This window comes from Saccopteryx leptura, chromosome 6 (genome assembly GCF_036850995.1).
Source record: "Saccopteryx leptura isolate mSacLep1 chromosome 6, mSacLep1_pri_phased_curated, whole genome shotgun sequence".
NCBI classification, from domain to species: Eukaryota; Metazoa; Chordata; class Mammalia; order Chiroptera; family Emballonuridae; genus Saccopteryx; species Saccopteryx leptura.
This window is the reverse complement of record NC_089508.1, coordinates 44,863,278-44,890,466: the sequence shown is the minus strand read 5'-3', so window position 1 is coordinate 44,890,466 and position 27,189 is coordinate 44,863,278. Positions and strand designations below refer to the sequence as shown.

Below are 27,189 nucleotides of genomic sequence, written 5' to 3'. Positions count from 1 at the left end.
TTTTTTTTATGCTGGTGACCCAACTACTCAGTAGCAACTCACAGTTTGAAAGTTGGTAGATAAGATACACTGATATATCTCTCTAAGTAGCAACATAAGGAAGTGTTTAAGAGTTCTACCTTTTGGCTACCTGGATTCAATCACCAGCCCTACCATGAAGTGGTCAACCTCTCTGCCTCAGTTTCCCTGTCATGGGTATAAAAGAACAATGTTACCTCAAACTGAGGATTAACCAAGACCATCCACATCAAGCACTTGGGGCATAAAAGTATGTATTTAGTTAATGGCTATTCAATAATTTTCAAATTGTTCGTGGACTTTTTCGTTGTGATCGAATTCATCATTTTAACCATTTCAAGTGGACAATTCAGTGGTGATGCAACCATCACCACTTTTGCATGTTGTACAACCATCATCAGTCTCTACTCCCACAACATTTAACACCCCAAAAGAAAACTCATACCCATTCCACCCTGCTCTCCAGGCTTTTGGCAACCCCTAATATGCTTTTTGTTTCTAGGTCCACAGACATTTTAAATAAAAAAGCAACACTTGACTAGAGCAGTTTTATAAGTTAGAATGAAGTGTTCTTTGGACTCATCGGTCCTATAGCACATGACTCAAACTTCTGCTAACAATTTCTTAGGAAAATCTTGTGAGCCACGTTAGATAAAAATCTGTAAACTGTCACGGGGTCAGAAATCCCTCTCTCCAGTGAATTCTGTTAGGGCAGGACTCCCAAAGCCTGACCAGTGCAGTGAGGAGGCGGCTTTCGGTGTCCACAAAAGGCAGAATGAGCAAGCCTCATCTATGAAGATGTTTCTTCATTGCTGTGGGATAGCATATTCATCAAGTAGAGAATGTTTATCCTTCAGTCTTTGCATTGTGAAATTCTGCTTTTGAAGCTCTAAACTTTTACCATCAAGGGGTAAAAAAAAATGAACTTGGACACATTTCTTGGCTTTAGGATGTAGGATCATTTCCTTTTGGGGCCCCACCCCTCTCCTACTCTGATTTGCCACCCTTCCTTTGGGGTGTGGAAGGCTGGGCAAAAATAGATTGGTTCTTCCCAGGACCTATTCAGGGAGTTAGTTGCCAGATACTCCACCAGGGAAATAACAGTGGCGGGGAGGCTACCTAAAAAGCAGCACCACTATTCTTTGAGAAACTGTTAAAGCATAAAGTTTCTTAGGCCAAAGAAGTAAATGTCACCATGAGGCACCAAAGATGTGAACTACAGAATATCCTGTGGTCCCAGCTGTATAAGTCAGGAGCACTTTGTTTCTCTGTCTCTCGCTCTCTCTTTAAATTGAAGATCAACACCACTCACCCAGCAAATACGTCTCAAAGTTCCCAGTCATTTTCCACTCCCTCTGCACCCCCCACCCTGTGCTTTCCCTTCCCTTGGGTCAAAGTCTGCCTCTGAGTGATAGCACTGGGCCAACCCAGATATTTTGGAGTGTGTGTGTGTGTGTGTGTGTGTGTGTGTGTGTGTGTGTGTGTGTGTGTAGGAGGGGGTTACCAGGTGACAGGAACTCAACCCCGTGTCCCAGAGTTCAGAGAAAATGCCTGACTCCCAGGGAGTCACTTTCTTGCTTTGGGGGAGAATAGAGGCAGAAGGCTTTAAGCAGCAAACTAGCCCCAGAAACCTCACACCTCAAACTCCGAGAAGCCTTTGCTCAGAACTGCAACAAATTCTGGAAGAGTCCTGAGCTAGAGTGAACTCGATGTGGCCCAAAGAGAGTTACAACTTTCCGAAGACCCGGGTGCCTAGCAAGTCCCCCGAGTTGGCGGCGAGGGATCACTCCGGGCACACACAGCCAAGGCTTCACCCCTGACCTGCCAAAAGTGAGACCTCGAGAGAAGAGACAGCCGGGCCGAGTCCGAGGGCGGGGTTCGGAAGGTGGCGGCACTCGACTCTCTCTGCCAAGAGGGAGGCAACTCCAAACTTCCCGGAGCCCTCGCGCGCCTCCCGCGACTGCCTCCCGCGCCCGGCGGGCTCGCTGACCTGAGATGGTCTCCTGGTAGCCCTTGGTGAAGAACTGCATGGCCGAGGCCGCCCTCCAGGGCGTCTTGAGCAGCCCCTGCCGCTGGGGGTCTTCACCCAGAGAGCGCAAGATCGTCGAGTAGGCGGCCGCCAGGTTGGGGAGGTTCAGCTCGTTGTCCTCCTCGCTGCGGGGCCGCTCGCCCCTCCAGCCGTCCGCCAGCTGCGCTCTCTTGGTCTCCAGCCGCGGCGACTTCTCGGCGGGTCGGCTCGGCCCGGGCCGCGGCGGCTCCCCGTCCAGGCACCCATTGCTGTACCTGCGGTCCCGCGGCTTCGCCGGCGCTCGCACGGGGCCCTTCTCCATGGACCCGCCGCTGCCGCTCGGGAGGGACCTCGGGATGCTTGAGGGGCTGCAACTAAACTTCGCCGGAGGCCGCGGGCAATGGGCTGTAGCCAGAAAACCGGGATAGGGGCCGGCGACCTGTCGGGGATAATGTGACAGGAACCACCCCCCGGCTCTATTTTATGGGCTAGCGGCTCGGCCGGCGCCGCAGGGCGTTCCCATTGGTGGGTGCCGCCTCGCGTCACGGAGCTAGCCCCGCCCCTCGCCCCGCCCCTGGCCCGGAGCCCCGGAGGGGTCGGGGCTGCCTAGGCGGCCTGCGGAGGGGCTCCGCGGGGCGAGCTGCGGCAAGGCTGCGGGTCTGGGGCGGTGCTGCCGACCCACCCCGGAGTTCTTTCGGCTCCGGCGGAGAGGAAAGGAGTCGGTCTCCACAAGTGGCGAGGAACGGAATCCGAAAGGAGACAGGTGTCTGGAGCTGGAACCTTGGCAGGAGACACTGTCTGGACGCCCGGTCAGCCCCTCTCTTTTTAGGTTCTAATGCAACAGAAGTTCTCCCATCCCCGCGCCCTGGGAAAGAGGGGCGAACAGGTAGCCTCGTAGAAAGAGAATGGGTTAAGCTGTAGGCAAGCTCTTGCTTTTAGGGCAAGAGAATAGTATGAATTGAAACTCTTACGTTCGTTAGTTTAAAATATGTGCAGCGGACCCTCTAGCCAGTTTCAGAGGGAGTGTTACACCAAGTGGTCCTCATGTGACCCCTATATCTAGAGAGATGATATTTGTGGTGGCCAGAACTTTAACCCTGGAGAGATTGATTTGCAAGCGAAGCGAAGCTCCTTTCCCCTGATGCTGGTACAAATTGTGAAACGTTATTGATCAAACTGGACTCAACCAGTGACATCTGCCTTGACTATTTTAAGATTTTTAAATGGACTTTTTCCCTCATTTGAGGGATTATTTCATAATGCCAAAGGTGACGTATCAAATTATCTTCTGATTTGCCAGAGAGTTTCTAATGCTGATTTTCTGACATATAAACAAGTATTAGAAAGCAAAGGATCAGACAAACCAGGAGGGAAGCCCCTGGAATTATTCTATACTCATAAAGAAGCTCGGTCATTATAATTAGTATTCATTGAATGTCTGCTCCAGGTATTGCTCTATTCTAAACATTAAGGAAAGAAAAAGAGAAATTGACCTCTTAGGCACCTTCAGTCTAAAATAGAAGAAAAAATCATGTAAGTGGGGTTTTTAAAAAGATAGTGATTTAATGTCTATATTAAAAATCAAATTAGGCCCTGGCCGGTTGGCTCAGCGGTAGAGCGTCGGCCTGGCGTGCGGGGGACCCAGGTTCGATTCCCGGCCAGGGCACATAGGAGAGGCGCCCATTTGCTTCTCCACCCCCCCCCCCCTCCTTCCTCTCTGTCTCACTCTTCCCCTCCCACAGCCAAGGCTCCATTGGAGCAAAGATGGCCCGGGCACTGGGGATGGCTCCTTGGCCTCTGCCCCAGGCGCTAGAGTGGCTCTGGTCGCAACAGAGCGACGCCCTGGAGGGGCAGAGCATCGCCCCCTGGTGGGCGTGCCGGGTGGATCCCGGTCGGGCGCATGCGGGAGTCTGTCTGACTGTCTCTCCCCGTTTCCAGCTTCAGAAAAAAAAATACAAAAAAAAAAAAGAAAAAAAAATCAAATTACATAAATCAATAAATATGAACATCCTTTGGAAAGTCTCTTTGTCACCCTCCTAATATGTGTTATAAGTTTTTCCCCTGTTGACAAGGTCCTGCAACATTTTTTCCCTTTAACTGCACTGCTGCTGTCCACTATTTCAAGCATAGTTGGACACAACAACAATAAAGGATGGTCTTATATTTAACAAAGGAAAACAAAGATACCAAGTGAGGTACTTTAAAACGGAGGGATTTGATGGTGAAGCTTTTAATAAAGGTTGGGGGGGGATCTTTTGCCTTCTTTAAAAATACTTGTTAACAACAAAAAAAAACTTTTGACAAAATAAAATAAAAACATTTGTAAACAGCCCTGGCCACATGGCTCTATTGGTTGGAGCATCCCCCTGAAGCACAGAGGTTGTGGGTTCGGTCCCCAGTAAGAGCACATACAGGAAGACATCAATATTCCTCTTTTTTGCTCTTTCCTCTCTCTAAAATCAATAAAATAAATATTAAAAAATTATAAAAATTAACTAATATTATATTTACCAAAGAAAATTCCTAATGTAATTTTACCCTAAAAATTAGCATTTTATTATAAACACTGCCACTGAGACATTAGCACATTTGTTGTCAATTATTAATACAAAATCTAAAATATATTGACTGTACTTGTAAAATGGAGGCAATACCTTCTAGCTAAATGCCCAGAGGTAATATAAGGAAGCTTTAAAATTGCCAACATTATCTAAACATTTTGACAGTGAAATGTAGGTAGTTGGGTAGTTATAAGTAGAAACAAGAGAAAAAGGAGAAATAAACTAAAAGAAGAGGGATATGTCCCACAGAATTTATTAACATAATATGGTTCACCAATAGAGCTATGAACATTCACAGCCAGAAATTGTGACAGCATCTATGCTTTTAACCCAGTCCATGACCCATTTTTACCTTGGACCCAACCTAGGAGTTACTTTCTACCAAAAGCCAAGAATTTTTTATTTTTATTGATTTTATTTCAATTTTTTTGAAAGAGAGAGAAACAGGAACAGAAATGAGATGCATCAAGTTGTAGTTGAGATACTTTAGTTGTTCATTGATTGCCTTCATACCTGCCTTTATGGGGTGTGGGGGGCTCCAGTGGAGCCAGTGACCTCTTGCTCAAGCCAGTGACCTTTGGGCTCAGGCAGCGATCATGGGGTCATGTCTATGATCCTACACTCAAGCCAGCGATCCTGCGCTAAAGCTGATGAGCCCATCCTCAAGCAAGCGACCTCGGGGTTTCAAACCTGAGTCCTCAGCATCCCAGGTCACTGCTCTACTACTGCACTGATTTTTTATTTTATTTTATTTTAATTAATTAATTTTTTTAGAGAGAGAGAAACATTGATTTGTTGTTCCACTTATTTCGGCGTTCATTTGATGATTCTTGTATATCCCCTGACTGGTCAAGGATTGTTTTTTTTTTAATTCTTTCATTTCTAGTGTAGTGAAAGAACAGAGACCGGTGAGTGAGATACACAGTGTCCCAGACTGAATACTGCAGTGCTATCTATGTAGATATCTGTACAGAGTCAAGGGTAACAGGTTAACTAACATTAGGCATTCGGCAATGGTAATTGGAAAAAAAGCACATTTTTTTAAGTGCACTTGATGGAGGTTCTATATATGAAATTCAAACTTTGAAGGAGATTCTGGATCAAGGTGGAAACGTACACAAGAAACATATCCTTATCCCTCTCCTAACTTTCAGAAGCAGGACTGTGGAGTTAATGGAATTCTTGGAGGTCTCACTAAATCCCCGAAATATAGCAAATTGAAGGGAGACCCTTACCTTTCTTCTCTTCTGAGAAGGAATGGAAGGACTTTTAGAGAGAAAATGAAAGAATATGGCCACTGTGCTTACTCTCTGAGATGGAAGGGAAGGCTCAAGGGCTTCATACTGAATTGAGGAAACTATCCAGACAGCTCACGAGGGAAGAGTGTAGACATGCCCCTATTCGTCACATGTCACTGTAAAGGATGTTTGATACCATCTCAGAAGAACGAAAGAATGCTAATAAGACAGGTGCTAATGGAGAGTAAACTCTTCCACAGCTGAACACTCCCAACTTTCACAATTCCTCACAGAAGAAGAGAGATAGCACAAACTCCTTAAGATAAAAAACCGTAGCAGAGTCAGGAAAACAAATGGGCATCCACTATCATGGGAAACACAACGAAGTCACCCTCAGTAATATCAGGCATGGACAGAAGACAAACAGCCCGGTAATTGTGTGAACACAGAACAGCCAAACAGAATAAACTAAGCAAAGGGGGAAGAATACAGCACGTAGAAGATGTAAAGAATGCAACTGAGAAGTATTAGGTCACCAAGGATGGACGCACAAGGCCTGGTGAGTTTTATGAGAAATTTACTAATGCATCTGCAAACATTTATTTATGTATCAGCCCCAACTGTCTGGGGATTTAAATTTTTATAGGGTTAGTGAGCAAGGCTAGTAAGGAAGTTAGTTTTGATGGATAATTTTGGGGCAGGGTGATGCCTATTCACTAAGTAATAGAATGTTTAGATAAGTGATAGGAGATGATTAACTGGTAGGAGGTCTGAGGGTTGGAGAATAATGGCTGAATAACAGAATGCTTTGATAAGTGATGGGAGTTGGTTTACTGGTGGAGACTTACGGGGGCTGCCCGCTCAGCAGCTGGGGGCCGAGGACTGCGCTGACACCCGGAACTGCGCTAGCGCCAGATCACCTTAACCTGAGGAGTTTTGGTAAGGAGCACTGGACCCGAACCTAACAAGAAGAAAACAACATTCATAGAACCAAAGCAAATTCCTCACAAATGCTTTCTGCTACAGAACAACTTAATAAAAAACATGAATTCAGTAAAACAACAACCAAGATAATAAAATAATAGAATTGTCAAAGGAGTTGCAGATCTAAGGAAATAAATTGAGGATCCTTATGATAATGGAATCAGTTAGAACCATGTACAAAATAGACACTATTGAAAATTCAATTACTGACATGAAGTAAGGTGCAAGAATGAATGCAATAAAAGGAAGATGAAAGCTATAAGAAAAGACCAGTAGCGGTCTATGGCCATACCACCCTGAACGCGCCCAACCTCGTCCGTCCGAAGCTAAGCAGGGTCGGGCCTGGTTTGTACTTGGATGGGAGAAAAGACCTGCAGTGGATTTAACGGCCGGTGCACCGGGTGCGTGCCCTGGGCCTCGACTTCGGAAAGGCCCCGCAAAACTCTAACTTTACACTTTTTTCTAATGACGCCAAGTTTGGTTTCATATGTGCAATTTTAACATTAATAGTACATAATATTTTTTATTTATTTAAAAATATGGTTAACATGTGTTTTTATTTTCTCTGTCTCTTTTTCTTAAGGAGCCCAATATTTTCTTCTGCGCCCGGGGCCTCAACTGACCTAATCCGCCTCTAAGAAGACAGAGATGACCTGCATAAGGACACCGCATTTCCCCACGTACAAGGCGCAAACTTCTCTGGAAATTTTGGGGTCTAAAAACTAAACGCGTCTTATACAGTGATTGTAGATTTTTTCAAACTTGCATTTCTCACTTTTTTGCTCTTGTTTTTGTGCTCATTGTTGAAGACAGTGATTCGTCATCAGACAGATGAGGACAAGCTAATGGATGGGAGTTTTGACAGTGATGAGAAGTTGTATGAATTTTATGATGAATGATGAATAGAACTTGGGTTCAATAACTTTATGTAATTTTTTTCCAAATTTCGGGCCCCAAAATTAAGGTGCATCTTATACATGGGAGCGTCTTATACATGGGGAAATATGGTAATTAGGGTTCTGAGATAAAGAACTCAACAAAAGAGAGGACGTAGTCAAGATTTAATATAAGCATATTTCTCTACCAGAAATAAGCCTTTATATTTATGTTAAATTGATTTACAACAAGGGTGCCAAGATAATCCAACAGGATAAAGAAAATTCTTCTCAGCAAATGAGATTAGGATAACTGGATACCTACATGCAAGAGAAAGGAGTTAGATCTCCACTTTACACCACATACAAAAGTTAACTCAAATAGAGCAAAGACCTAAATCTAAGCAGAAATTATAAACTTCAGAAGAAAACATAGCCATAAATCTTCATGACCTTGGATTAGGCAATTAGACTTAGAATCACATCAAAAATGGAAGCCACAAAAGAAAAAAAAACAATAAATTAGATTTCACCAAAATTAAAAATGCTTGTGCTTCAAAGGATACTATCAGAAAAGGGAAAGACAATGCAGATAATGAGAGAAATATCTGTAAATCATAAATCTGATATGGATTAGTTATCTACAATATATAAAGTGCACTTACAATTAAATAATAAATAGACCAGTCATAAGTGGAGTGAGTCTGGTGAGCCAGGGCACAGAAGGGGCTCAGGGCCAGACTGAGAGAGCCCCCCCCCCCACTGCTTAGCACAGTGGGCAGCAGAGCACTGGACCTTCCCAGCCCTGTGCCTTCCAGCCGCCTCTAAAACAGTCATCGTGGATAAGTGCTGCCCCCTGCACCAGGAAACCAGGTTCTTGGGTCCTGAATTCATTTCTCCAAGAGGAAGAACAAATCCTCTGAAATTTTAAATAGAAAGAAAAGATATGTTAGAAAAGAGAGAAAGTAGTCCACATTCCAGAGTTCTATGTGAGAAGCATTCTTTGTGTTACTACTGGCTGACCTACACACTAATGGAAAAACCAGTCAGTTTCCAGGGATTTGCATCCAGAGATCAGGAAACAGGGCCTGGAGCTACTTTTATCCTAAGGAATACTATTGAAGGGCAAGATGTTGAGATTTGCTTTGAAGTTTATAATCCTGGAGTCCAGATGGTCAAATTAGAGAAAGGGGCGGATGACAGTTTGCCCTTCCTAAATACAACGCTTTGGGTATTAATGTAAAGCCAACAGTACAATAATCTAGCCAAGACGTTCCTGTTAATCGGTTGAAAGTAAAATGAAGCCTAAGCTCCGATCCAAATGCTGGGAATGTTCAAAGTTTAATATTAAAGGAATCAGATTTGATCTTTATTTAACTGAGAACAAATGAAAGAAGCTCACAAGTAGAGTCCACCGTGGTTTGAGTTTGATGTGATGAGGGACTATGATACTTCAGAAATTGAAGCTACAATATGAGATGAAATTAAAGCATCGAAAATGTCCTGATCTGAAAATGAATTTAGTTACTTGCAGGGGATATACTGACTCTCAGAGGATTTTTCAGAGGCCAAATTAATTTCATATATAAAGACATCGTCATTAAATCAACTAAGCATTCATTATTTTATGAGTACTGTTTAAAACAATAAAGTTAGCACATTAGCTTATTACTTTAAAAAGAGAAATACATGAAACATAAATAAATAATAAATAAACCAATCATCTCATTTAAAAATGGGCAGAGGATTTGACTAGCCATCTCTTCCAAGAAATATATTTCTTTGACCAACAAGCATATGAAAAGAAGCTCAGCATCATTAGCCACCAGGGAAATGTAAATCATGGTGTGAGTGAATATTACCTCATACTCAGTAGGATGGCTATATTAAAAAGGATAGATAAAAACAACTGTTTCTGAGGATGTGAGGAAATTGGAATACAGTACTTACACACTGGGAGGAGTATAATATAGGGCAGCTGCTTTAGAAAATAATCTGGCAGTGCTTGACCAGGTGGTGGCGCAGTGGATAGAGTGTTGACTGGGACACGGAGGACCCAGGTTCAAAACCCCGAGGTCGCCAGTTTGAGCGCAGGCTCATCTGGTTTGAGCAAAGCTCATCAGCTTGAGCCCAAGGTTGCTGGCTTGAGCAAGGGGTCACTCAGTCTGCTGTAGTCCCCCAGTCAAGGCACATATGAGAAATCAATAAATGAACAACTAAGAAGCCGGAACAAAGAATTGATGTTTCTCATCTCTCTTCCTTCCTGTCTGTCCCTATCTGTCCCTCTCTCTGACTCTCTCTGTCTCTGCCACAAAAAAAAAGATATAAAAACCACTGAACTGCACACTTTACCAGAACAAATTTTGTGGTGTATGAATTATATAGTTCAATAAAAAAAAATATTTCTCTAAAACAGTAAAAATACAATTTGAAAAATTATGTGTATAGTTTTCTAGAACAGTATGTCGTAGAAAAATTCAAGACAGAATGCTTAACACTGAGCTGGATAAACTCCAAGGATAAAAACAGCTTTAAGGATAGTTTTTCAAGCATCCAGACAACAAACAAGACAACAAATTGTCTCAGTGAGGTAGAGAGTAAAGGCACAGACTTCAATTTTTCTATAAGAACATTCATCACCAAAAAGGGTGGAGGGGGGTGAGGCAACTTTATAGCTTTAAGGAAAGTAAATTATACCTGCTCAGGAAAGCATTCAAGTATAAGGACACACCATCTCAAACATGTATGAACTTAGAAAACACAACTCCTATCAATCCTTATTGAGAAAACCACTTGACATAAGAGCTTGCTAATTAAGAGATAATCAAAATAGAGAACTTAAGAATAAACAAGTGATGATAAGCATTTAAATATAAAACCAATTTCAAATATTTTAATATAAAAATACAAAGTATAAAGCCAATACTAAATGACTTTGAGAATCATTATTACAGAACAGATCATGGACAGTATTAATCTGGAAATATATAATAATATAATAATACAATGAAGCAAAACCAAGAATTGGGAAGAGAGAGCTGGGCACAGTAATCATCTTTCCTAAAGAGGAGTCAATAATATTTAAACTGAAACATCCTTGGGCCTGCAGCTCAGCTGGTTAGAGTACTACCCCAATATGCCAAGGTTGTGGGTTCGATCCCCCGTCAGGGCACATACAATATTCAACCAATGAATGAATAAATAAGTGGAACAAGTTGATTTCTTTTCTTCTTCTTCTTCTTCTTCTTCTTCTTCTTCTTCTTCTTCTTCTTCTTCTTCTTCTTCTTCTTCTTCTTCTTCTTCTCCTCCTCCTCCTCCTCCTCCTCCTTCTTCTTTTTCTTCTTCTCTCTCTAAAATCAATAATAAATAAATAAGATAGCCTACATATATACAGTTAATTTTTCCTTAAAGAACTTCTTACAAATACAGTATAAACATTTAAGAACTATAGCAGTCTAGTGTGGTTCAAACTTCAAAGATTTTCTTGAAATCCACTATAAATACTGGCTCAAGGCCATATCCCAAAGTGATACCAGCACAAGATTTGATTGTAAGACTTTAACCTCCTAAAAAAAGAGCAAACACTTGGTTATACATGGCTGTTAACCCTGAGCTACAGTTATGCCACAAATCCCCCCACCCTCCCAATCTAATGGAGATGTATACGTTCTCTGAGCATTGTTTAGACTCCTCAGTATTCCAGCCCTGATGGAGATCTCAAAGGCATTCAGAAGGCCGTGTGCTTACATTCAGGACAAGATGAACTTGACAAATGCCACTTTCCTCCATCAGTGGCAGGCCACAAATCTCAAAAAAAAAAAAAATGTATGCAAAGCATCTGGATGACTCTCTGGCCATTTGGCAAGTCCCCCCACAAGACGATCTTGAGATGATAAAATGTAATTTCTGTTTTTCTCATAGTGTATTGGAAATTTTTCAGAAGCTTTAGAGTTGCTCCCATCCAAAAACAATGACAGGTGCCTACAGGCTTATTTGGTCTTCCATGATAACTGTTTTGTGGCTTTATTATGTACCATGTATTTATTCTATTCAATTCTTGTTCTGTAAAAACTCCTGGTTTACCCATGAGACACAGCAATGCAATGACACAAAAAGTTGCTCCTCCCTGAGATTCAAGTCCAGCTCCCTATTCCAACCCATTGTCACAGGATATACTTCTCCAGATATAGTTGATGGCTTTTTTCCTATCCATGCTGGACAAGCTGTTGAGCATATAGCGAACACAAGAAGCACAGAATGCAAATTACGTCATTTTCATTGCCTTCGGGTACTGCACAAAAACTTTCACCTTCTAGCTGAAGGGTTCTCTAGCCTGCTACGCAAGCTTCTTTATTTACTGAGCTTAAATGTCTCCAAGAATAACTAAACTTGAAAGGTCAGTGTAGGTAATTTGCTATGTGGCCACTGTCATGAGCTGTTTCAGGATTCTTTGATGGATTGAATGGAATGCCCAGGTATGAAGAACCTTGGAAACCACAGTGATATAGATTTGCTCTGCCTTCTGTGGGGAGTACCTCCACTCAATTATACTATCTTTTTTTTTTCTTTTTTTTTTTTTTTTGTATTTTTCTGAAGCTGGAAACGGGGAGAGACAGTCAGACAGACTCCCGCATGTGCCCGACTGGGATCCACCCGGCACGCCCACCAGGGGCGACGCTCTGCCCACCAGGGGGCGATGCTCTGCCCCTCCGGGGCGTCGCTCTGTCGCGACCAGAGCCACTCTAGCGCCTGGGGCAGAGGCCAAGGAGCCATCCCCAGCGCCCGGGCCATCTTTGCTCCAATGGAGCCTTGGCTGCGGGAGGGGAAGAGAGAGACAGAGAGGAAGGAGGGGGGGGTGGAGAAGCAAATGGGCGCTTCTCCTATGTGCCCTGGCCGGGAATCGAACCTGGGTCCCCCGCACGCCAGGCCGATGCTCTACCACTGAGCCAACCGGCCAGGGCCCTATTATACTATCTTGATTCACCACATCTAGGGAATCCAACCTATCCAATTTGGAGAGCACAAAAAATGTAATTGTCAACCTGCTGGTCTCAGCAAAGAAGAATGCTTCAGTAGAATGTGGAGGCAGCCCTGGAAGAACCACCCGTGCCTGCCCACAGGAAGTCCAGCCACTCTCCTTCACAGCCACCGCCTGCTGCTCAACCTCCATGGCCACCAAGCTGCTATGGCAGCTCTGTCTGCCATGGCCTTAAACACCCATGCTTTGAGTTCTCAAGCAGGCATGGTGGAAATGACAGAATTCAAGAAAGGTTATCACCCTGGCAGGTTTGCTCGGTGGATAAAGCGTCAGCTCAACATGCAGACATTCCTGGGTTAGATTCCCAGTCAGGGCACACATGAGAAGCAACCATCTGCTTCTCTCCTCCTCCCTCTCCACTTTCTCTTCCTCTTCTCTCACAGCCAGTGTCTCAATTGGTTCAAGCATCAGCCTGAGGGTAGCTTGGTTGGTCTTAGCATTGGCCCCAGATGCTGAGGATAGCTCGGTTGGTCAGAGCATTGACTCCAAACAGGGGTTTGCTGGGTGGATCCCAGTCGGGGCACATGCAGAAGTCTGTCTCTCTATCTCCTGTCCTCTCATGTAAAAGAAAAAAAAAAAAAAAGGAAGGCAGGAAGGTTGTCAAACTCATGTATGATGAGTACACTGAGGCAGCGTTCTGTCAACTGAGACAAAGATTATCTGGACACTGTCTCAGCTTACATCTGCAAAAAGTGCCATCTCCAACACAGCCATGTCTGATGACAAGGCTGTACGTCCCACCTGCACATTTCCACTACTCAAGCCTTTCCCTGATCTCCTCCATAATTAGTATGGTAGCTATTTCTGGAGGAAGCCTAAGAGTACTGGGGAGAATTTGTTTCCTAGTCAGCAGATGCTTTCAAGTGATAATTTAACTGTCAATAAAAAATAAATAAAAGGTGTTGCAAATTCTATAAGATCTTAGCCGTTCACAGAAGCTCCGTTCTTATCGAATGTTATCTCCCTCTCAGTTGTCTGGGGAACTGCAATTTTTTTTTTTTTTTTTTTTTTTTGTATTTTTCCGAAGCTGGAAATGGGGAGAGACAGTCAGACAGACTCCCGCATGCGCCCGACTGGGATCCACCCGGCACGCCCCCCCCAGGGGGCGACGCTCTGCCCACCAGGGGGCGATGCTCTGCCCCTCCGGGGCGTCGCTCTGCCGCGACCAGAGCCACTCTAGCGCCTGGGGCAGAGGCCAAGGAGCCATCCCCAGCGCCGGGCCATCTTTGCTCCAATGGAGCCTCGGCTGCGGGAGGGGAAGAGAGAGACAGAGAGGAAGGAGAGGGGGAGGAGTGGAGAAGCAGATGGGCGCTTCTCCTGTGTGCCCTGGCCGGGAATCAAACCCGGGACTTCTGCACGCCAGGCCGACGCTCTACCATTGAGCCAACCGGCCAGGGCAAGGAACTGCATTTTTTTTTTGTTTTTTTGTTTTTTTGTTTTTTTGTTTTTTTTTTAAATAAATTTTTATTAATGGTAATGGGATGACATTAATAAATCAGGGTACATATATTCAAAGAAAACATGTCTAGGTTATTTTGTCATTAAATTATGTTGCATACCCCTCGCCCAAAGTCAGATTGTCCTTCGCCACCCTCTATCTAGTTCTCTGTGCCCCTCCCCCTCCCCCTAACTCTCCCCCTGTCCTCCCTCCCCCCACCCCTGGTAACCACCACACTCTTGTCCATGTCTCTTAGTCTCATTTTTATGTTCCACCAATGTATGGAATCATGTAGTTCTTGTTTTTTTCTGATTTACTTATTTCACTCCTTATAATGTTATCAAGATCCCACCATTTTGCTGTAAATGATCTGATGTCATCGTTTCTTATGGCTGAGTAGTATTCCATAGTGTATATGTGCCACATCTTCTTTATCCAGTCTTCTATTGAAGGGCTTTTTGGTTGTTTCCATGTCTTGGCCACTGTGAACAGTGCTGCAATGAACATGGGGCTACATGTGTCTTCACGTATCAATGTTTCTGAGGTTTTGGGGTATATACCCAGTAGAGGGATTGCTGGGTCATAAGGTAGTTCTATTTGCAGTTTTTTGAGGAACCACCATACTTTCCTCCATAATGGTTGTACTACTTTACAGTCCCACCAACAGTGAATGAGGGTTCCTTTTTCTCCACAGCCTCTCCAACATTTGCTATTACCCGTCTTGTTGATCATAGCTAATCTAACAGGGGTGAGGTGGTATCTCATTGTAGTTTTGATTTGCATTTCCCTAATAACTAATGAAGCTGAGCATTTTTTCATATATCTGTTGGCCATTTGTATCTCTTCCTGGGAGAAGTGTCTATTCATGTCTTCTTCCCATTTTTTTATTGGATTGTTTGTTTGTTTGTTGTTGAGTTTTATGAGTTCTTTGTAAATTTTGGAAATTAGGCCCTTATCTGAGCTGTTGTTTGAAAATATCATTTCCCATTTAGTTGGCTGTCTGTTTATTTTTATATCAGTTTCTCTTGCTGAGCAAAAACTTTTTATTCTGATGTAGTCCCATTCATTTATCTTTGCCTTCACTTCTCTTGCCATTGGAGTCAAGTTCATAAAATGTTCTTTAAAACCCAGGTCCATGAGTTTAGTACCTATGTCTTCTTCTATGTACTTTATTGTTTCAGGTCTTATATTTAGGTCTTTGATCCATTTTGAATTAATTTTAGTACACGGGGACAGGCTGTAGTCGAGTTTCATTCTTTTGCATGTGGTTTTCCAGTTTTCCCAACACCATTTGTTGAAGAGGCTTTCTTTTCTCCATTGTGTGTTGTTGGCCCCTTTATCAAAGATTATTTGACCATATATATGTGGTTTTATTTCTGGGCTTTCTATTCTGTTCCATTGGTCTGAGTGTCTATTTTTCTGCCAATACCATGCTGTTTTGATTATTGTGGCCCTATAATATAGTTTAAAGTCAGGTATTGTAATGCCCCCAGCTTCATTCTTTTTCCTTAGGATTGTTTTGGCTATTCGGGGTTTTTTATAGTTCCATATAAATCTGATGATTTTTTGTTCCATTTCTTTAAAAAATCTCATAGGGATTTTGATGGGAATTGCATTAAATTTGTATATTGCTTTGGGTAATATGGCCATTTTGATTATATTTATTCTTCCTATCCAAGAACAAGGAATATTTTTCCATCTCATTGTATCTTTTTCAATTTCCCTTAACAATGCTTTGTAATTTTCATTATATAGGTCCTTTACATTCTTTGTTATGTTTATTCCTAGGTATTTTATTTTTTTTTGTTGCAATCGTGAAGGGGATTATTTTTTTGAGTTCGTTTTCTAATATTTCATTGTTGGCATAGAGAAAGGCTATGGACTTCTGTATGTTAATTTTGTATCCTGCGACCTTACTGTATTGGTTTATTGTTTCTAATAATCTTTTTGTGGAGTCCTTCGGGTTTTCGATGTATAGGATCATATCATCAGCAAAAAGTGATACCTTTACTTCTTCTTTTCCAATATGGATGCCTTTTATTTCTTTGTCTTGTCTGATTGCTCTGGCCAGAACTTCTAGCACCACGTTAAATAAGAGTGGAGAGAGTGGACAACCCTGTCTTGTTCCTGATTTAAGGTAGAAAGTCCTTAGTTTTATGCCGTTTAAAATGATGTTGGCTGATGGTTTATCATATATGGCCTTTATCATGTTGAGATATTTTCCTTCTATACCCATTTTGCCGAGAGTCTTAAACATAAAATTGTGTTGTATTTTATCAAAAGCCTTTTCTGCATCTATTGATAAGATCATGTGGTTTTTGTTCTTTGTTTTGTTGATATGGTGTATTACGTTAACCGTTTTGCGTATGTTGAACCATCCTTGAGATTCTGGGATGAATCCCACTTGATCATGATGTATTATTTTTTTAATATGTTGTTGTATTCGGTTTGCCAGTATTTTGTTTAGAATTTTAGCATCTGTATTCATTAGAGATATTGGTCTGTAGTTTTCTTTCTTTGTGCCATCCTTGCCAGGTTTTGGTATGAGGGTTATGTTGGCCTCATAAAATGTGTTTGGAAGTATTGCTTCTTCTTCAATTTTTTGGAAGACTTTGAGTAGAATAGGAACCAAGTCTTCTTTGAATGTTTGATAGAATTCACTAGTATAACCGTCTGGGCCTGGACTTTTATTTTTGGGGAGGTTTTTAATAGTTTTTTCTATTTCCTCCCTGCTGATTGGTCTGTTTAGGCTTTCTGCTTCTTCATGACTCAGTCTAGGAAGGTTGTATTGTTCTAGGAATTTATCCATTTCTTCTAGATTGTTGTATTTGGTGGCATATAATTTTTCATAGTATTCTACAATAATTCTTTGTATATCTATGATGTCTGTGGTGATCTCTCCTCTTTCATTTTGGATTTTATTTATTTGAGTCCTGTGCCTTTTTTCCTTGGTGAGTCTTGCTAAGGGTTTGTCAATTTTGTTGATCTTTTCAAAGAACCAGCTCCTTGTTTTATTGATTTTTTCTATAGTTTTTCTGTTCTCTATTTCATTTATTTCTGCTCTGATTTTTATTATCTCCTTTCTTCGGCTGGTTTTGGGTTGTCTTTGTTCGTCTTTTTCTAGTTCCTTAAGGTGTGAAGTTAAGTGGTTTATTTCGGCTCTCTCTTGTTTGTTCATATAGGCCTGAAGTGATATGAACTTTCCTCTTATTACTGCTTTTGCTGCATCCCAGAGATTCTGATATGTCGTATTTTCATTTTCATTTGTCTGTATGTATCTTTTGATCTCTGCGCTTATTTCTTCTTTGACCCATTCATTTTTTAGAAGTATGTTGTTTAGTTTCCACATTTTTGTGGGTTTTTCCCCCTCTTTTTTACAGTTGAATTCTAGTTTCAAGGCTTTATGATCAGAAAATATGCTTGGTACAATTTCAATTTTTCTAAATTTGCTGATATTGTCTTTGTGGCCCAACATATGGTCAATTCTTGAGAATGTTCCATGTACACTAGAGAAAAATGTATACTCTGTCGCTTTGGGATGAAGTGTCCTGTAGATGTCTATCATATCCAGGTGTTCTAGTATTTCGTTCAAGGCGACTATATCTTTATTGATTCTCTGTTTGGATGACCGATCTAGAGCCGTCAGCGGAGTATTGAGGTCTCCAAGTATGATTGTATTTTTGTTAGTTTTTGTTTTAAGGTCAATAAGTAGCTGTCTTATATATTTTGGTGCTCCTTGGTTTGGTGCATATATATTAAGGATTGTTATGTCTTCTTGATTCAGTGTCCCCTTAATCATTATGAAGTGACCATTTTTGTCTTTGAGTACTTTTTCTGTCTTGTAGTCAGCATTATCAGATATGAGTATTGCTACACCTGCTTTTTTTTGGGTGTTGTTTGCTTGGAGTATTGTTTTCCAGCCTTTCACTTTGAATTTGTTTTTATCCTTGTTGCTTAGATGTGTTTCTTGTAGGCAGCATATAGTTGGATTTTCTTTTTTAATCCATTCTGCTACTCTGTGTCTTTTTATTGGTAAGTTTAATCCATTTACATTTAGTGTAATTATTGACACTTGTGGGTTCCCTACTGCCATTTTATAAATTGCTTTCTGTTAGTTTTGTATCTAGTTTGATTCTTCTCTTTTGTTTTTCTATCATTTGTTTCTGTTTGTTTGTGTTCCATACTTCTTTCCTCTGTTGCTATCTTTTTTAAGTCATGTGTTTTTGTGGTGGTTTTTTCTAGGGTGGTTACCATTAAGTAATGAAAAGGGTACCTACCATATTCATTGTAGTACCCTATCTTATAAGTATTTCTGCACTTCATCATCCTTTGCTACTGTTAATCTCCATTCTCTCCCCCCCTTTTTTTTTTCTTTGTTGTCACAGTTTAAGTTTGGTTTTATTGTGTTCTTGGTGGAGCTGTTACTTGTGGTGTTGTTTTCTTTTGTTCTTTGAATCTGGTTGGAAAAACCCCTTTAGTATTTCCTGGAGTGGGGGCTTTCTCGTGATAAATTCTCTCATCTTTTCTGTATTTGTGAATGTTTTTATATCTCCTTCATACTTGAAGGATAGCTTTGATGGGTATAGTATTCTTGGCTGAAAGTTCCTCTCTTTCAGGGCTTTAAATATTGGGGTCCACTCTCTTCTAGCTTGTAGAGTTTCTGCTGAGAAATCTGATGATAATCTAATAGGCCTTCCTTTATATGTTGTACTCTTCTTTTCCCTGGCTGCCTTGAGAATTTTTTCTTTGTCATTGGTTTGTGTCATCTTTATTATGATGTGCCTTGGAGTGGGTTTGTTGGGGTTAAGAAAACTCGGTGTTCTGTTTGCTTCTTGAATTTGAGGCTTTAGTTCTTTCCACAGGCTTGGGAAGTTCTCGTCTATTATTTGTTTGAGTATATTCTCCATTCCATTTTCTTTCTCTTCTCCCTCTGATATACCTATTATTCTTATGTTATTCTTTCTGATGGAGTCAGATAATTCCTGTAGGGCTTTCTCGTTTTTTATTATTTTTGAGTCTCTTTCTTCTTCTCTCTGTTGTGCCTCAAGTTGTTTGTCTTCTATTTCACTAATCCTATCTTCAATCTGGGTTGTTCTGCTAGTTAAGCTTGTTACCTCGTTTTTCAGCTCGTGAATTGAGTTTTTCATTTCTGTTTGATTTGTTTTTATAGTTTCAATTTCCTTGGTAATATATTCTTTGTGTTCATTGAGTTGTTTTCTGATCTCCCTATATTGCCTTTCCGTGTTTTCTTGTATATCTCTGAGTATTTTTAAGATTTCTATTTTAAATTCTCTGTCATTTAGCTCCAAGGCTTCCAATATGTTAAGTCTTTTCTCCATAGATTTTTCCACATCTATTTGTGTTACCTCTCTTTCTTTTGTATCCATAATATTCGATTTCCTCTTTCTTATTGGCATCTGAGGGTGGTCTTGTTGATAGCACTAATTAGAATTAATAAAGAGTAAAAAGTAAAAAACAAAAAAACAAAAAAACAAAAAAGACAAAAAAAAAACAAAAAACAAAAAAAAAAAAAAACAAAAAACAAAGGGTAAAACACCCCACAAAAAAAAGCAGTAATAATTTATTATTTCCCCCTTTTTTTTTTCTTTGTTCTCCTTCCCTCCTCTCCCCTCCTCAGGGAAATATCGTGCCTATAATGGAGGGCCTGGTTTGCGGTGTAGAGTTCAAGGGGGCAAAAAATAAAAATAAAAAAAAAAATAAAAAAAAAAAGGAAGAAAATCTTAGACAAGCATAAGTTGATCTGCCTGCGGGTGACGGTCAACCAAGAGATATAATGAGAGGGACAAGAGGGAACCAGAAAAAAGGACAAAAAAAGGAATAATCAAGAAGAAAAAATAAAAATAATAAGTAAAAATACGTTGTATTAAGTGGAGCAAAGACCAAATACAATGGAGACCTTGGGTTGGGAGGACCCAAAATGCCACAAAAACAAACCAACCAGAAAAAAACAAAAACAAAACCGAAAAAGAAAAACAAAGCCAAAAAAACCCTTGAGTCCCAAATTAACTAATTTGTTCGTGATTGAGGATTAAATGGGAGGAAAGTAAAACGAGAAAAGAAAAAACGAATAGAAAGGAAAAAATAAGAAAAAGAGAAAAACGAAGGAAGAAATAAAAAAGGAAGAGAAAAAAACAAAATAAGGCAAAAAAAAACAAAAGAGGAGAGAGTGAGAATTAAGTGTCCTGGATTATAACCCCAAAGGAGGGTGAGGATGAAGAAGAGAAATAAAATGTAACACTTATGGGTAGTGTAGTTCAAGAAAAGGGAAGCATAAGATGGGCAGAGAATAGAAGGACTGAGGTGGAGGAAATAAAGGCAATAAGATAGAAGGGACAAACAACAACAACAACAAACAAAAAACAAACAAACAAAAAAAACCAAACAAACAAAAACAAACAGTGGAACAAGCTGCAAAGTCTGTGGATTTTTCCTGATTTTGAGATGTCAACCTCTTCCTCCTTCTCCTCTCTCCCTCTTCCCGGTCGGCGACTCTGCACCCCAGGCCCTGCCCCTGCGCCACACCCAGGCAGGGACTTGCAATTGATGGGGTTCTACGGCAATGTCACACAATTGGCTTTAGTCTTGCTGGTAGTCAAGGCCTGCCGGCGTCTGCAGGGTCTACCGACGAGAGAGTTCGCTTTCGTGGATTCTCTCTCCCAGTCCCCCCTTCCCGAACCAGCAGCCTGGCGATCCAGCCACAAGGCTGCCACTGCTTCTGCCTGGGGAGTAAGAGGCTCAAAGAGCTGGGAAATCCCCACTCTATCCCCACTCAGTGCAAGGCTCTGGGAAGGGCTCTGACAGTCAGGGCCTCCAGTGTAATCAGGCGGGGGTGGGAGTCAATTGTTGTCAAGGTGATTGTTCAGCACCTAGCATTCCGTTGGACCTCTCAACCCAGGCTTTCCACACTTTGTAGCCTGTTTTGGCCGGTAAGAAGAGGCACTAGTCTCTGCTTGCGACTAGTGTGCTATAGATCTTATTATCTGCCAAGTCCTTCTTGTTAGCGTTTATCCCTGAATATGGAGGCTCTATCAATCAGAAGTTGCCCCCGCCCCTTTAGCGAGAGGCACCAAAAAATATCACGCCTCTTGTCTTGGGTCGGTGAACTGAGAGAGATCTTATCAATTAGAACCGAGGGTGCGCAGATTTCACGGGTTAAGTTAATTTTAGTAATTGGGTCGCAGCTGTGCTCCCAAAGGTATTTCAGGCTGCCTGCGCGCGCCCCTCCCCCAACGCTTGATTGTTAGCTTGAATGGCTGGGTGAGGTGCCCCGCCCGCGGGGAGAATCTCCCAAGTAGGGAGTACCGCCCTGGGGCCTCTCCCGCTCCCCGTGCGCGGGCCGCTGGGAACGTTAGCGGTGCTCGGTCTGCAATGCTCGGTCTGCAACCAGACCGGGAGCGTGCCAGCAGCTGCTCGCCGCTCGTTCTGCAACCGACCCGGGCTGGCGGCGGCGGCTGACGGCGGCGGCGGCGGCGGCTGGCGGCGGCGGCCGGCGGCGGCTTCCGAGTGCGGGATGATTTACCACAGGCGCACTTTCTCGCGGCTTGAATGAACGTCCCTGCGGTAGGTTCCTCCACACCCTCGTCTCTCAGATTCGAGTGATAACAGTCCTATTGCCTTCAGTTTGCTCCGAAGATAAATTTTCCTGTTTCTAGTTGATAAATTTGTTGTGATTTTGGGGAGATCTGTCGGACGCGCTGCTCACGGCGCCATTTCCGTGACGTCACCGGAACTGCATTTTAATGTCACACATCACACAGTTCTTTCCTGAGTGTAATTGTAGTTTTTCTGATGCTATAGTTTAAGTTATTCAAATGTTTGGCTTCTGGCAAATATTTCCTGACATCATTCATGACAGTAATGGATCTGAAACTGTTTTAATACATTTTAAAATCGTACTAACTTGTTAAATAACCGGAGAAAGAATCCTATATAAATGGAAAATATCTTTATTACCAAGAAGGTATCTAAAAAAATACATGTGAATCTGTAATGATCTGATGTTTCAAGACTCCGGTTGGGCCTTTGCAGGATGGCATCTGAGAGACCAGCCATGACCTCTCATCAGAGAGGTGCCGTCTAGCAAGATGAAGTGCTGTCCAGGACGGGCCATTGGTTTCTGGCAGTTACTGCTAGATGCCTACCCAGTATATTCTTCCTCCCCTTTTTCTTTTTATGAAAGATCTCCAACTTACTTCAGAGAGGCAGTGTGCTGGGACTTGGCCAGAAACACATTTTCCAAGCTTTCTGCAGCTGCACTGGTCATGTGACATGTAGTTCTGTCCATGAGCTCTCAGTTGCTGGGTGGCACGACTGGGAAAGGGGTGCAGATCGGTGCTCGGCTAATGGGTGCCTTGTGCCCTTTACCTTCTTTCTCTTGGCAGGAGGGCAAAAACCATGCTAGAAGCCGTCTTGTACCCAGGAGACCACAAGCACATGCTCAGAATAACTGAACAGAAATATAAGATCCTGAATCCCTGAGAACACAGCAAAGCTTGCGTTCCAGCCCTGAACCCCTTCCTACTAGGCTTCCCATTACTTTAGAAAAATGCAACAACTTACTGAGCCACTAGCTTGAGTCTCTGTCCTTAGCAGCCAAGCACAGTTCCTAAGTAATACAATTTGGTACCTGTAAGTGGAATGCTGCAAGTAAAATGAGAAACTAAGTGTTTGAACCAAGGATTTACGGGTCCACCAGCTGGGGTCTGGAAAGCTAGTAGCCACTGTTTTGGCAAGACAGTTGGTCAAAATGTTCTTTGTTGTATCTTGCTTGCTGTACCTCAGTCATCACTATGATGACAGAGTAGGAAGAGAGATGGAATCCGGGTTGTTGATATTGTTGTCGAGTCATTCTAGAACAGCTTTGCCATCCCAAGACTTCTTACTGGGTATAAAGAATGATCCTTTATATTTTCTGTGCCTTTTACACTATAAAATGCATTCTACTTTAGGCACATAAATAAGAGGAATAATCCAAGTATTTCACATGGTGGCTGGCATAGAGAAACTATTTAATAAGTTGTTGAATAACTAAAGGAAGAATTTTATCTTATCCTTGTCTCACTTCAGAATGTACATAGGTAAGCACCCTGCTTTTGTTGAATTTATATTACTTATCTGCCAATTTATTATGCCTTGCTCCAAGGAAGTAAACACTTTACAGATTGATTAAATAATTAGGTTGGGCCCTGGCCGGTTGGCTCAGCGGTAGAGTGTTGGCCTGGCGTGCGGGGGACCCGGGTTCGATTCCCGGCCAGGGCACATAGGAGAGGCGCCCATTTGCTTCTCCACCCCCACCCCCTCCTTCCTCTCTGTCTCTCTCTTCCCCTCCCGCAGCCCGGGCTCCCTTGGAGCAAGGATGGCCCGGGCCTGGGGATGGCTCCTTGGCCTCTGCCCCAAGCGCTGGAATGGCTCTGGTCGCAGCGGAGTGATGCCCCGAGGGGCAGAGCGTCGCCCCCTGGTGGGCGTGCCGGGTGGATCCCGGTCGGGTGCGTGTGGGAGTCTGTCTGGCTGTCTCTCCCCGTTTCTAGCTTCAGGGGAATGCAGGGGGGAAAAAATAATAATAATAATAATTAGGTTGGACTTCCTGATAGCTAGCTCTAGACAAAACTATAAGACAATCATGATAACTAATACCTTTTTCCCACCAAGATTAGTAAATTTTGCACTTTTTTTCTAACTTTTTTTTTTTTTTTTTGTATTTTTCTGAAGCTGGAAACGGGGAGAGACAGTCAGACAGACTCCCGCATACGCCCGACCAGGATCCCTGCCCACCAGGGGGCGATGCCCTGCCCTTCCAGGGCGTCGCTCTGTTGCGACCAGAGCCACTCCAGCACCTGGGGCAGAGGCCAAGGAGCCATCCCCAGCGCCCGGGCCATCCCTGCTCCAATGGAGCCTCGCTGCGGGAGGGGAAGAGAGAGACAGAGAGAAAGGAGAGGGGGAGGGGTGGAGAAGCAGATGGGCACCTCTCCTGTGTGCCCTGGCTGGGAATCGAACCCGGGACTTCTGCAGGCCAGGCCGATGCTCTACCACTGAGCCAACCGGCCAGGGCTAACATTTTTTGAATGATACTTATGAATGCCAAGCACTGTTTTGAGAACTATGTTAACTGATTTATTCCTCACTACCACCCAAAACATAAGACTATTATTGTAATAGTTCAGTAGGCGGGAAACTATTATAATAGTTTTGTAGGTGCACAGAGCACGGATAAGCTAGGTAACTTATCCAAGATCACACAATTAGAATTAGTGAGTGGCAGAGCCAGGGTTATTTAAAGTGTAGTAGCACTAACTGCCATGCTTTGATGTTGCTTTCATGTATTTTCTTCATTCTTCATCATCATCCTCACGCTGAACTCTGGATTCTGTGATAACAGCTATTGCCTGATGAGTTTGGGCTTTTGAGTCTTTGCTTTGTCGTGCTGTGGATTTCTTCTTCCAACCTGTGAGAAGGTGATTCCTGGGTTCATGCTTCATGGTCTCATGAAGGCAAGCTCTCTATAAGAATGATTAGCTTAAAAAAAAAAAGAATGATTAGCTTATGCCTGATGTTTTAAAAAAAATGTGAGTATTTTTTGCCTGACCAGGCAGTGGCGCAGTGGATAGAGCCTAGGACTGGGATGTGGAGGACCCAGGTTCAAGACCTCGAGGTCGCCAACTTGAGCGCGGGCTCATCTGGTTAGAGCAAAAGCTCACCAGCTTGGACCCAAAGTCGCTGGCTTGAGCAAGGAGTTACTTGGTCTGCTGAAGGCCCGTGGTCAAGGCACATATGAGAAAGCAATCAATGAACAACTAAAGTGTCGCAATGCGCAACAAAAAACTAATGATGGATGCTTCTCATCTCTCCGTTCCTGTCTGTCTGTCCTTGTCTATCCCTCTCTCTGTCTCTGTAAAAAAAATTAATTAATTAAAAAAATGTGAGTATTTTTTATTTTAATACTGAAGCAAAGCATTTGCTGATCCCTATACTGACTAATGTGGCAGAAATTCTAGATGTTCCTGTATCTCTTTGTCTGACCAAAACAAAGATCATTATTCCCATTTTACAGTGGAAGAAACTGGTTTTTACTTGCAGAATGCCAGGAACTTGTTCAGCTGGTGAGTAGCCTGAAGCCCTAGCTGGGCCACGCCACCATTCTAGCCCCCATGGGAAGAAAGGAAAACCAAGTTATCAGCAATTTTCCCCCAAAATGTAGCCCCTGCCTCGGGAAAAAAAGAATGGAGGAGCTCTCTTTTGGCCTCAGGTTGGCTCTGGAAAACTGAGGATTGACAACCTGGAGCCCAGACACTCATCTTGACAGTTTCTTTCATGCACCATTTGTCTACTAACTGTTACCTTGCCCTAAGACCCCAGCATTCAGCCAGACTCCAGGGGGATGCACACCAATGTCCATATTGTCAATGTCCACCGGCACTTCTGTTCATTGTAATCTGCATGTGGCAGGTCTCCTCCCCACCTCACCTAACTGCCCTGCTCTGACTTGACCAAAAGAAAGTAGTCTGGGCCTGGCTGGGTAACTCAGTTGGTTAGAACATTGTCCAGTTACGCCAAGATTGCAGGTTCATCCCCAGTTAGGGCACCTAAGTGGGACAACAAATCGATTTTTCTCTCTCTCTCTCTTTTTCTTTTCTCCCTAAATTTAATTTAAAGAAAAAAAGGAGCCCTGGCTGGATAGATCGGCTCATTAGAGTATCATCCCAAAGCATAAAGATTACCAATTCCATCCCCGGTCAAAGCACATTCAAGAATAGATGGATGTTCCTGTCTCTCTCTCTCTCCCTTCCTCTCCCACTAAAATCAATAAATAAAAAAAAATAAGTGTGTTAAAAAGAGAGAGAGAGAAAGTAATCTGCCTCAGGTATCCAAATATCTTTCTACAATGCACTGCCCCAGACACCCTGCAAAAGGGCAAATCAGCATGCTGGCATCTGTGGGGACAGAATGAGTATCTAATGACTTTTGCAAGTTAAACCATTCTCAATTATTCACTTTCATCAAAATTGAAGAAACATCTAATCATGTTGTCAGTTTAATAGATCACTTAAGATAATTTGTGATAGATCATTATGCAATTTTTCACCGTATAATATGGAGGCAAGGTAAATAATCTCAAGTTGTTGTTAAAAACAAAACTCTATTTCCATCTATTTAGTGTTTATGCCCATAAAAATAAAAAATTAGAATAGAATCGATTCTGAATCTTGTCTCATTCTAGCAATAAATAATATTCATCTACAGCTACTTGAACTAATGAGGAAGGTAAGGGACCAGTACTGGCATTTGGAAATAATTCCCAGTGAAATTGTACCATTAATAACTTATCACATTTCGTGACATGTTTATTTTGTTGTGATACATTATATAAGGGAAAGATAACTCAGTCCAGAATAATTTGAAAAACATTTAGAGCCTTAGAGTCACAGGAAATATTTTTAAAATATGAGTTTATATGCAAGATTTTTTTTGTTTTTATTTTTTGAAAGAGAGCCAGAGAGATACAGAGAGAGAGATGAGAAACATCAACTTTTAGTTGCATCACTTTAGTGGTTCATTGATTGCTTCTCACACATGCCTTGATGTTGATGGGGTGAAGGCCTCAAGCCAAACAATTGACCCCTTGCTCAAGCCAGTGATCCTAGTCTCAAACTGGCGAGCCTGCTGCTCAAGCCAGATGAGCCTGTGCTCAAGCCGGTTACCTTGTGCTTTCAAACCTGAGACCTCAGCATCCCAGGTCAACACTCTATCCATTGCACCACCACCAGTCAGGCAATTTATGCAAGTTCTTTTTGCAGAAAGGCTTGACATAAGTAATAAATAAAAGATTTTCAAATATAAATGTTGAATAAAGTTCTGTATAGGGAAGAGAAATGGAAATACAAGTTTAAGAAGAAAAGTAAGAGCTTATTCACTAATTTGTATAACTAGATGGTGGTAGATGACAAAGTACTATAATATTTTCATTTCATGGACTACTCTCAAAATACCGTCATGGCTTTGTTTAATGTCAAT

At 42.3% G+C, this 27,189-nt stretch overlaps 1 protein-coding gene and 2 pseudogenes across 1 annotated transcript in view; 1 reads left to right on the top strand and 2 right to left on the bottom strand.

The window, feature by feature from the left end:
* GCH1 (GTP cyclohydrolase 1) overlaps positions 1 to 2,497 on the bottom strand; it is a 60,798-nt gene extending 58,301 nt beyond the window's left edge. Inside the window, exon 1 of the mRNA XM_066342353.1 lies at positions 2,009 to 2,497. Coding sequence (XP_066198450.1) covers positions 2,009 to 2,348 — 340 coding nt within the window. The 5' untranslated portion in view covers positions 2,349 to 2,497. The remainder of the gene's footprint in view (positions 1 to 2,008) is intronic.
* A 3,869-nt stretch (positions 2,498 to 6,366) lies between these two features.
* Positions 6,367 to 9,191, top strand: LOC136377056 (large ribosomal subunit protein bL19m pseudogene; annotated as a pseudogene).
* A 2,051-nt stretch (positions 9,192 to 11,242) lies between these two features.
* Positions 11,243 to 25,573, bottom strand: LOC136377055 (geranylgeranyl transferase type-1 subunit beta pseudogene; annotated as a pseudogene).
* Between the last annotated feature and the right edge of the window lie 1,616 nt (positions 25,574 to 27,189).